Genomic DNA, 12,285 nt, shown 5'->3' with positions numbered 1-12,285 from the left:
ATAAGAAATCATGGCGGCGATTCAATCTAAAAGGCACACCTCGGACCAGGTGGAGAGTTTGGTAAATGGGGTTTTATGGATGGGAGAGGGGCGGGCAGCTGGCTCGCGAGGTATTTGGGGAGGGGGGGGGGGGCATTTCCACTCAACTTGACACAGTATGGATTCTGTTCCCATCCTAATGGAATTGCAGAAATATTTGAGGGGAATCCCATTACGTAGCAATTGGAGTGGTGTAATAACGTACTCACAGTCATTTTCCCACTGCGGTTGGCCTCCTCTCGCTCTGCCAGGGCTTTCAGGAAGTTATCTTTGAGCTCTTTTCCTGCACTTGCCAGCGTCCTGGAAAAGACAACATTTAAACGGTTTGAAATGTTTCTCTTAACCTGGAAAAAAAGAAGAAGTCACATGAAGCCTTAAAGGATCTTTATGGAACCCGTTAACACTTCGCAGTGGCCCATCTCTGCTAAACTAAGCTCCTCATTGAAATGGAAAAAGAGTCAAAACTTTGTAGAAGAGAGATATTTCCTTTCCATGTATTCAGGACTTTCCTATAGCGCAATACAACACATACAAGAGCTTAACATGTATGATTAGTGACACATTTAAATAGGTTTAAGCTATGAATTACTATGCAGGATGCAACATGACATGCAATCAAAGTCATGAGACAGACTCAAGCTGCAGTCTAGTGAAAACTGCCAAGCTCCCAAATACTCAAAACACCATTTTAGAACAGATATAATCATGAATATTGTTGATAAGTGAATGTTTATTATTCTGAAAGAAAAATCTGAAAACTACAAAGATCATGAAGAATGTCACAATGCTGCCTTTCTTGATGTCAGTATGAGGAGCAGGACTACATCTCAGTCTAATGACTCCATATGATACCGAGGCAGCATTTTACACGTTTGGTCTGGCCACGGCTTCCATGGAAACGTGGGGTTTTTTGGCGGCACACTAATGTGTCCACACCTGAAAAAACACTGGCACTAATATTTGAACAGTTTACACTGCAGCACGAGCAACAGGAGTCTGGCCTGCGTCCAGGATTTGACTGTGCGAAACCTTCACGGGATCCACAGCGAGCTAACGTGTCGGAGGCAGTAAACAGGTCGTTGGGAGCCGCTCAGTTGTGGTTAAGAATGCAGAAGAAGAAAGACAGCAGGGGCCCGCTCATTAAATCAAAGTTACAGCGCAGTGGGGAAAAACACAGAAGGCCATTACTTCTATTGATGATCTAAACCGATAAGCTGCATTGGATACGTTTGATTACATATTGATGTTTTCCATGTGTGTGAAATCATGTGTATTTTAACCATGAATCAGAGCTGAACAATGACTTCATTTTCATCTCATTTAAATCACCAAGAATCTAATTTATAGTCACTTAGTTTCATCCATTTTTTTTATCTGATGAAGACCAAGCCTTTCCTTACACTACAAGTGCATTGTGGGAAAAACTGACCTACTTGCTTGGATTTAGCCAGACCTGGTAGTATCCAGGGTCAGGTCTAAATGCACCGACGTTAACCCGAGGAAGGAGGCCCGTCAGCGGATACAATACCTCCGCAACGGCCCGCCCTTCTCCCGGGCTTTGATGAGATTTACGTGCCTTGCTCAAGAATACTTCAACTAAGAAAACACAGGGGTAGTGCAGGGTATCGCGTGCAATGCTTCGATAACATACCTGAGTTTCAGTACCAATAACAAAGCAGTACTTCTTTGGATAAGCTTACTTTCAGAAATATGAAACAAATTAAACCCTTTCTTTGTTTACCAAAAGAAGCCAAAATGTACTAGAACGCTGCACAGCTGCACAGGAACTCTGAAATGAGCAAAATTATGATTTGAATCAGGACATTAAACAAACATTAAAAAAAAGAGAACTGTCAGCTTTGGGTACTTGTTGCTACGGACACAGAAATAGTGCTGAGGTTCAATACTGAAGCAATGACCCCAAACTTGTCTGACGGACACCTGTTGGTTTGAACCTGCAACCCCCCTCGTCATGAATCTGTTTCTTTCGTGCTGAATATTCAAAACTGCTGAATCCAGTTGGGTCTGCTTCACCGTCCAAAGAAAGTTTGCTTATATTCTACATTAACGGCTCCTCAAATCCACTTTCCATCCCCAAAGCACATTTTAAAAAGGCCTCAACAGCCACAACAAGAAGGAACAAACGCCAAAGCCAACGTCTGTTATTAGCTTAGCTTAACATTACAGTAAAAGAGAACAGGATCCGAATGTTTAAATTGACTAGAATTTGGGAAAGGATTGTAATTTATACTCCTCGTTTGGCCCGTGCCCCCATAATGGAAGTCTTGGAGGAATCACACAGTGGTAAAAGTGCACGGACAGCACATATTTGGAGGCTGGAACCTCACTCCATCTTCTGAGTGAGTGAAGGATTGCTGCTGGGTCATGGGGGCCGAAGGCCCCAAAGTAAACACAGGTGTTGAGGAGGCAAGTGACTGGGGTTACCCCATCCAGTAGCTAAAGCAACACACACAGTCACGGAGAGTGAATAATACTTCAGCAAAACACATGGACCGCTGCAAGTTTGAGTTTCCCGTCAATTAACGAATTTCTTATCAAGCCTCATTTTGGAGGGATAACAAGAATTCTGCTGTTAAATGATGGTTATTAGTGGCTAATGACGAGGTATTAAGCTAACTGGGATCTAGCCGTGTGTTTTAAGTGTCTTGTTTTTGGATTGTGGTCAATGCAGGTGGGCTCTGGCATTAGTAGAAAAGAAGCCAGGAAGGGACGTGAACGCTCGACATCTGGCTTGTTGAAATACAAAAAAGTACATCTTACGAAGAGCATCTGTCCTACAGATATGAAATTACTTTGACAAAGTATTTGTGTTGTTGTGCCAGTTTAAGATCGGAAACACCACAGAAAAACGAAATCTGACTGTAGAAGCTCTGTCAGTGTCAAAGCTTCTTGGATATTTAAAGGGGCAGTGTGTAGGATTTGGTGGCATCTAGTGGTGTGGTTGGAGATTGCAACCGGCTGAATACGCCTCCGCTCACCCTTCCCTTTCAAAGACTGCGTTGCACTGCAGTCAGTCCAGGTGAGAGACACCTGCCATCAACATAGTGTTTCCAGTCCGAATATCACAAATTATATAACTGTTGCATGAAAATGTCACAAAACCAGTAACTGAATTAAAAATCAATCAATGTGCTTGTTGGTTGTCAGGAACCTGTTCACTGTGTTATAATCAGGAGTTTATAGAGCGCTTTGTCCACCTCTGTTGGGGGTGAACAGCTGTTACTGCACAGCAACTATCCTCCAAGTGTGTTTACACACGTATTTAAACAGATCTACAGTGAGATGCGCTCCGCCGGTCCGAAACCCAGGGGCCCTCTTCCTGGATCACGAGCCTCCGAAACTATTCATTCTCAGTACAACACTTTCCAACATGTTCCGGATTTTGTGTTTTTGTATTTCTCATATCTTTTAGCTTTGATGATTCTATTGTGCAGATGTATGAATGTACTGAAATAAATTCCTCGAGTTACTGCTTCACTTGAAATCGTAAAACCTCACAGAATAATGACCTGTCATTTCAACAAGCCACCCGCTCTTTTTTATTTTTTCTCTCCTTCATTTGGACATTTTGTATATAGACGATGGTAAATTATGGCGGTCAGAGGCTCCACAACGTGCTGCGTTCGTCAGGCAACAGAATATTGATTTGCTGTGATTGCGCGAAAAATAACTTTGCATTTCAGTTTGTAGCAACTTTGCTGAAAAACTGCATTGCGAGGTACAATCTCTGTTTTATTTTGTCAAAAAAACGTTGTTAACATTTCAAAATTGCAAGTAACCAGGTACAATATTGTGTTGTTCCAAGCGTTGCTATTTCCTACTGATGAGGATACCGGAAATGCAATTTCTCGACGACTGATTTATTTATTTAAAATTCTTTGAATCGGTTTTGGATACCTAATCTGAATACCAACGTTTTTAATTTGTAGAAGTGGTATGTCCACGTCATGGTTTTTGATGCTGTACTCCCTTTTAATTTTGTGGTGAAGGAATGTAATATTTACATGCCATCGTTGTGGAAGTAATCTAAAGGTTGACAAAGTCCACACGACTGTGTAACACTTGATCTGTGTTCCCTCTTGCTTGCACTTTGATGCTTTTATAAGTGCTTGTTGTACATGTGTTTCCTGCTGCATGTGTTCACATCTCTCACCTTTGACACCGCCTAGGTGTCATTGACCTACAACCATGAGCCATCTCTTTGCTGGACTCAAAGACTAATCCGTTATCTGTTTGCACAGCTGAAAGGAGGAGCTGAGAGGAGGAACTCTTCTTATTACAGGGAATAGTAAAGAAATTCAAGATACTGTAGCACGTTTGCCCCCGAGCCCCAACTTCTGTGCAATTTCGTCAGCCTTGCCAAACAAACTTGATCTGTATCGGGTTGTGTCCTCTTTCACACGTGAGTAGATCCCAGCATAATTAATGGCATGTCATTGAAAAGTTATTTGGGGTAAGAGGGGGGGCTAGCATTCCTTCGTAATTCGTAACCTTCGTTTTGCAAATAAATATTCAGCAAACGGACAAATTGTGTTTTCCGAGAGATTTTCATTTCATGACGCGTAACAGATGTCGCGCTTTGAAATCATTGCTTCTTTTATTCTGGAGACCGATTGAAGCTTTCATTAGCCTGCAGCTTTCGACAGCATGGCAGATGGGAACTTTCAATAATACAATGATTTCTTGAGGAACAACACATACTGCACCAGAACATTTTTCCTCAGAGTGCTTGGGAAAAATAATCTGATGGAAAATATTATTTTGGGCTGGTGGACGCCGAGGGAAATTCCACACAGCATGACAATTTACTTTATTTTGGGCTTTTTCTAAAATCCTCTGTCACCTCTGATTACAATGAGCTGAATGTATCAGTTACACATGTGCTACGCATGATATTCTACCTGAAGCTTTCTTTGTGTATTGTGGCCACCTTGGCTTTTGGGGGCTGGGGGGAGGTCACACGTTCGCGCTTTGCCTGCCTGCGAAGTGCTCGTGTGTTTGAAGGGGGATCAAAGGAATCACTGTCATCTTTTTCATACCGAGCTCTTATTGAAGCTAAATTCGATGTATTACATTTGGGGGTGCATGCAGCGACGGATACGCCGGTTCAAACACGGGGGAGTCAGAAGTGAAATCTGATGCGCAGATTTGGATAGAGCTCGAGGAAAGAATATCCACTGCGATGCGAGTCCTAAAATGAAGGAACGAGCTCACGTCCCTGCCTGTCTTGCACATGTTGAAAGTGTGGTTTCTTCCTCATCAGTTTATTAGCTTACAATGTGATGCAAAGCAACACACATGAAACCATTTAAAAGTTATTTTCAACTCATTTCAGCTGCTGATTAGCGAAGAATTTCCTCAGCAATTAAATTGAGACAGATCTATTTCTTGTTTCTGGTCACAAGCGGCTGGTCCTCAATTTCCTCGTCGATAACTACAAAGTCATGCTTACACTCCAAAATCTATGAAAACAAGGTGATGAAAAACCTTGAGATTACACATCAGCAGGGCTCGACAATTAAGGGTTGCCAGGTTGCTAATGGCAGCCATTTTAAGAAATTAACAACCAATTATTGTCCTTTAATTTGCTTCGCCATTGTCTCTAAACACATGCCGGTGTGCGCGCAAGTAAAAACACCAAAGGATGTGCAGCATTGTTTGGATTTAGTTATGACTGTCACAGCTACATTTAAATAAAAAAATTTACAAATTCATTTCTGGGTGCACATTTTGCTATTTGCTGCCCCTATCTTTTATGATTAACTTCTTTGACGGTGATGTTTTGTTGACTAAAAACGAGGAACATATTTTCAGTTTTGGCAACTACAAACGGATGCCTGGTTGCCAAACTGGCAACCGCTTTAAGAAGTTATCTTAGAGAACCTGTCCTCCAGACTTTGCCTAACAGACCACGTGATCCATCATTCACATCCTCCATCTAGAAGTACAAAGGAAAAGATGACAGTTTGGCCTTTAGTCTGATTAGAAGAGCTCTGTGATGTGGAAGCCACTTCCTCCCCTTCATCAGGGGCACTAAGCTGTAGTGCTCTAGGTTTAGGTCAAAGCAAGGCGGTTTCTATCAAATATGATCAAACATCAGGGACCGCCTGAGTGTGAGGGTGCACGATGTGAGAAGCAAATCACCCTGTGCAACAGTGCAAAGCCACTAGAACTAAAGGATGTAAAGAGGAGACAATGACTCATGGACCAGTTGGGTTTAAGGATGACAATGATGATGGTGGGAGGAATCAACACTGTATAATAATGTATGTAGTTGATGTAGTATTTGGGCCTCCCTTGGCTCTTGCTGCACATTGTAGGGGAAACGGGATGTAAACTGGGTAACGAGGTTCCAAACGACTTATTTTCCTCACCGTAAAATGGAAGTTTAAACTTAGAATAATCGACGAGTTCAAAAGTAAGAAAACACTCAGGAAACAGTCAAAACTCAGCACAATTTAATCTATAAAGCGAAATGTTTGAATAATGAGTATGTCATAAGAGCCATTTGAAACCGCACTTTTCAATAACCAAATCTTATGCCACTCAAATCAATGTCCCCAGGGTCCGCTCGGGTTCGGATTGCGCCTCATGAACCCGGTGTGTGGTTTCATATTTGATGAAACGCCAGCGGGGGGCCGTCTAAGAAGAGTCATTGTTTGGCATCACTTAGTAGAAGCATAAGTCTTTTACCATTCATATCTGCAAGTTTGATCCACTGAGCTAGCTGGCGTTCGCCTACTGCAGTCATTTCTAGCACGCTAGGTCGCTAGCTTTTGTCCGTAGCATACGTGCTAGCTAGCTTGCTAGGTAGCTAGTGAGCTTGTTTCAGCGTGCTGCTGGCCATCCAGTCAAACCGGAGAGACCCTGACTAACTGCTGAACCCAGACGCTTTTGTTATGTTCTTCTTTTGTAAATGTTTCAAATCTGTAACCCGTTCTTCTTGCATGCTACTTGGCAAATTAGATTTTTCCTTGAATGTATCAGTAACAAAGGGTTTGTCTGGGTTAGTAGATTAAAAGATTAAAAATTCAAGTTTGACTTAGATCCCATTTACAACTGGTATTACCATGCAATATGTACTGTATGTAGATGAGGTTTATTTTGGTGTCTTACATCGAGCCAGTGAGTGAGGGCAGACGTTTCATGAATCAAGTCATTAATATTAAATATGGAATGACTTCTAAACTGTGGACAAACACCCAAGTCAAAAGACAGCTTGCTATTTATTAGCCGCTGCACCAGCTGGTCCTGGACTGGTGTACGTGTTGATCTATGTGCTGCGTGGTGGGATGTGGTGGCGAGCTTAAGCCTGGCAGGAAGTGTGTCTCTGGACAGAGTTAGCAGGGGAGAGCTCCAAAGTTACACACCCCAGTCCCAAAATCACAAAGAGCAAGGGAGGCAATTGGCTTGACAGCACATGTAATAGAGACGGCGAAACCTCGTCGCCCGAGGGCCCTCGGCCAGCGCTGCAGTCGTGGAGAGCGGCGGGGGTTCGGCTCGCTAACAAAATGAGCCCGGGATCGACTTCGTGAGGCTTCTCGTGTCAGTCACATCCACAATCTTATTTTTCGCTAAGCATCTGGAGGTTGGATCCGCGGTGAAATCTAGTCACTGTGCGTGTTCGTGCCACTGGTTTTACTTGGCACAGCAAGTAGATAGCTCGCTTTTAATATAGAGTAGAGAGAGAGCGGAGAATTCTTGAGGTGGACTGTATGAAAAAAAAACACACACGCAGCAGCACAATGGACAATGAGCGTGGCTGTGGTTTGGACTGTGGGGAGATCGCGGGGAGCCTGATGGAAACCTCGCAGGACTGCCGTGAGCACGCGAGGTCAGGACATATGCTGACACGGACTTCTGGGCCCGAGCCGGAGCAGAGAGGAAACGGAGGCCTCACGTCTGCTCAGCAGCGCTCCTCTTGTTTGTCTCCGACGTCATATCAAATGTTATTCTCGCACGAGATTGAAACACAATGCTATCAGGACGTCTAATATGGATGTCTTTTGTTTGAGAAGTGTGGTTTGGAATATATGTATGTTCTGCTGACAACAAAGTCCTGATGTCCTGAATTTCTCTCACTTCTGGAACACAAGAATGATGTCCTGAATTTCTCTCACTTCTGGAACACAAGAATAAACACAAAACCCTTTTTTTGTGTGCAAGGTTTGTGTTTGATGGCATTTGATCAAATCTGAATCCAGTAGTCAGATGCAAATCAGTTCCTCAACAGATCAATAAAGGTATCAATAAAGATCAGCTTTTAACATTCGTATATTAAGGTCCTTGTAATAAGGGTTACCGGTAATTAATAGATAATAAGGCCCTGATAAGGCCTTATTATATGCATATTAACATAAGTTAATAAGAATATACAAGTGTTAAAATAGCATTATAAACATGTTTGTTGTATGTTATTTGACATTATAAATGCTTAACAAACGTTAATAAAAGCCTAATGATTTTCTTAGAATTGTTTATAATAGCTTTACAAACACACAAAAATGTTACATACATCACTTTTTGCCAAAAAGAGAGAAGATAAATGATCGGATCAGACACAACTTCACAAATCCAGGTATATTACCAAAATTGAAGGCTCCCGTCACAACCCAACCCTGTTCTATTGCTGTTTGTTGATCCTGACTACCCGTTCAGCTTCCCCCTGACCAAACAACTGCACAACTGACTAAGCATCCCATTCATTCAAGTATTGTATTTCACTTATGTCTGATGAGAGCACCAGGTCTTTTGTTTGGTCTTTTTTGTGATGTGCTAGCAAAGCACTCCCCCCCTCCACCCTCTTTCATAGCCAAGCTGTCAGGAGGAGCGTGTTGTCCTTAAGAATGAGACAGGGCAACAACAGGGCAACGTCTGATTAGCATTCACGGCACTATCTCCACTCCCTTGGTATTTTATTACCACAGGTGCAGGGGCATTCATTGATCAGATGCAGGCGAGGTTAGCCCTTAATTGAAAACAGCTCTATTTATACACCTGCAGGCACTAAAGGTCTCCAAGAGAGCACAGGGAGGTTGAAAAGAAGAGAAAGGAAGGGGGGGGGGGGGGGGGGGGGGCACAGAGCATTGACAGAGCGGTGAAAAAAGACATGCCTTTGGGAGACATAGTTTAAGGCCTACAGGGAAGACAAAATGCATTCCCAAAACAGCGTGGCTACCCAGTGCCATGAGAGGATAAGTATGCAGGTGCAAAGGTCTTAAATCAATGCAAATCCAAGTGCATGACTTTATTTGTATCTTTCCTAGCCGAAACAACAACTACATTGAGTTTGTTTACCGCACAGCTGCCAGTTTCTGTGGCCACACTGTTTTTTTCAGAACACTGTACCGATTGTGCTCGGCCACTTTGCAGGTGGTACGTTGCATCCTGGGACTCGTGTTTTTCACAATGTGACCACAGCAGGAGGTCAGGGGGTCACGTTGTGTGGAAGTCCAATCAAAAACACAAAACCACAGAGGAAAGAGCAATGTGCATTTAGACAGAGAGGGGGGGGGGGGCACAGTTAAAACTTGCCATTTTTGATGGAAAAGGTCTGCAAATGCTGTTTTTTTCCCCTGTTTTGTTGAAGTCTTTTGACAGGATGTCACATTTCAAAGTGTGGGAAAGCTGTTCATTAAATATTTATTTTAGTTCCCTGCAGTTTGTTGGCCATAGAAGTGGATCGGATATTGAAATGTCTTCTGTGGTCATTTGACGATTGCAAAAGAAAATGGCGATTGTTGTTAGTTGCTATGGTCACAACGCACGCCAGTGGGACTTTAGCTAGCTGGGAAGAGATCAGACGCAGCTCCGGAGACGGATGCCTGGCTGGTTAGCTAGGTAGCATAGCAGCGGCCACATGCCCGCATGGTGGAATTTGCACGCAAGCTAGCTAGCTAACAATAGCTGACAGCTAGTTCGTGAGCTAGCTTGATAAATCCGCCATGCTAATGTTACACTGGTGACAGAAACAGTGCCGAACAAAGAACAACCAACAGTTCCAACCAGAACCAACCACTGGTTGTTTCCCGTGTGAAACAAGAAGTCAACGTTGATTTATTTTTCACGTAACTTGTGTACTACAGTAACAGCACTTCCACGGTTATTTTAACCCAAACAACGACAACCTTTTCCTAAACCTGACTAAGTACTTTTGTTGCCTAAACCTAACTGAGTTGTTTCCTGTGAAAAGACTGTATGCATGCAACGAGTTGAAATTGACTCGCTGGCTTTTGGAGGAAATCGCAAGAAAAATGAGAAGTAACTTTTCATAAGATAACAAAGCGTTGTACGAGGATAAATTGTGTTTTGCAACGTTAATAACGAACTCCCCTGCTTGTTTTATTTGTTACCGCATCACCTCAGTCCGTGACTTGCCACAAGTCGGTTTACTTTATACGGTAGTTCGCCAACTACAATGGTCTCAATGGCGGTACACATAAAAATGGCCACCGCTCTGGCCATCCTGCCACGTCATTTTGAATGGGAACGTCCGTTCTACTCCTATTTTATTTCTATGTTGTTAGCGTTTAAGCAATAAACCAAACAGTGGGAGAAATGTATTTCTTTATCTACACTTCTACCCAGAAAACCTCAAAGACAGTAGAATAATCTGATTATTATTTAAGGGATGAATTTAATATAGAAAAATGACAATTTGTTATAAGCTATATTTTACCCAGTACAGGATCACATTTACACATAATATAAACGCTGCTGGTTAATATCTTTGGAGGTGATTCAAAAACCACGTGCTGCTGTCCGGCCAGCTCAGAACAGACTGTAAAACTGTTATGAGTGATGTCTTTTACAGCAATGACCGATTATTTACGGAGCATTTTTATCCGTCTGCTGAATAACAACTACTCTATAACTGATAAATGGCAAAGGTCCCATACAAGTGAGCCAGGAGGGGCTATTTTGAGACTGTTTCACAGTGATTAACAATGACCTGGGCAGATGGGACATGTTTTAAACCTGGCACAAAACTTCTACTCTCATTGTTTCATGGAAATGTCTTTTGATACATGGTTTCTGTCAAATTCGATATAAGAAGGCGAAATGTAAGAGACTCTGCTCCCTTATTATACTTGTGGTTAAGACAAAGTTACATTGGTTTTGCGTTTGCAGTCTAAATGGGGTTTTGTTATGGTTGGTTAAAAATTGTAAAAGGAACATTCCAGTGAATCTCATCTTTTGAGTATCAAATATTCATCTGAATGGTTGAAAGATACAATCCCTCATTGTTGCTACCAGCACAAATACAACACTTATTTTGATACAACACTTATTTTGATACCACACTTGGAGAAATAAGATCATGTTCTACAATAAAGCATGCTGTTGTTTTTCCTTTTAACAACAGGAGCCAAAGTGCTCTTTCGTCAAATGTTGTCAAAGCAGTAATACAAGACAAATACAATCATTTAAAGGCGTAAGATCCAAGACTGGCAGCATTTTGATTTGCCTCTCAACGGCTCGACAGTGAGCCGAAAGGCTCAGAGCTAATGATGCTAACAGAGCTAACGGAGTTTACTTGAGGGTGGACCGGTAGGTTGGCGCTACGCTTCCACAACAACACACCGGCAGCCGCGAGGCCAACCAGTGGGGCATGCACACGTGCACTAACATGCACTAAAATCACGCATGGCCGGCGCGGCTATGTCAACAAAGCAAGGAGAAGCTCTGAGAGGGCGAGCGGCTTCATTCCTAGCTCAGCAAGACATTACTCCACGATATCTTTACACAGATAATATGTGTTTGCTGCAATATTAATGTCCAGGATGTTACATACAGCTCCTTTAAAATGTTGAAGATGCTTTAATTTGATGTGACTCTGGTAACTGTAACCGTTTGTGAATCCATACTTCATACTGAATAGATAAGATTTTCCGTGGATTATTCCTTTAAAATCAATCTGACTGGATGTTTCTGAAGTCTCTGATCCTGTATTGAGGACACAGTTAGGACCCTTACTGACAGCCTTGGAAAAAGTCCCTCCATGGATGTAGATCTCAGGAGACGGCACAGACTACTGTGTATATAAAAAAACATCCCGGTGTTCCCGTACAACATTTCCCTCGATCCTGTTGGGACAAGATAAAAGGCTTTGTGGCCCTAATATCACTGTAACTGCAGGTGTGGAGGCTCCCATTTCACCAGTGTCACTGATGTTCACAGACGTTTGGACGAGGGAGGACAAGCGGCGAGACATCTGCTTAAGTT

General features: G+C 42.6%; 1 protein-coding gene across 1 annotated transcript in view; it reads right to left on the bottom strand.

Moving 5' to 3' along the window:
• The window catches only part of cfap299 (cilia and flagella associated protein 299), a gene marked incomplete at its 5' end in the record, with an annotated part of 75,978 nt that overhangs the window by 60,226 nt on the left and 3,467 nt on the right, over window positions 1-12,285 (bottom strand). Inside the window, one exon of the mRNA XM_079270724.1 lies at window positions 249-339. Within this exon, the coding sequence (XP_079126850.1) occupies window positions 249-339 (91 nt within the window). The remainder of the gene's footprint in view (window positions 1-248; window positions 340-12,285) is intronic.

Source organism: Melanostigma gelatinosum (assembly GCF_949748355.1).
Source record: "Melanostigma gelatinosum genome assembly, chromosome: 6".
Lineage (NCBI taxonomy): Eukaryota > Metazoa > Chordata > Actinopteri > Perciformes > Zoarcidae > Melanostigma > Melanostigma gelatinosum.
This window is presented reverse-complemented; position numbering and strand designations above follow the sequence as displayed.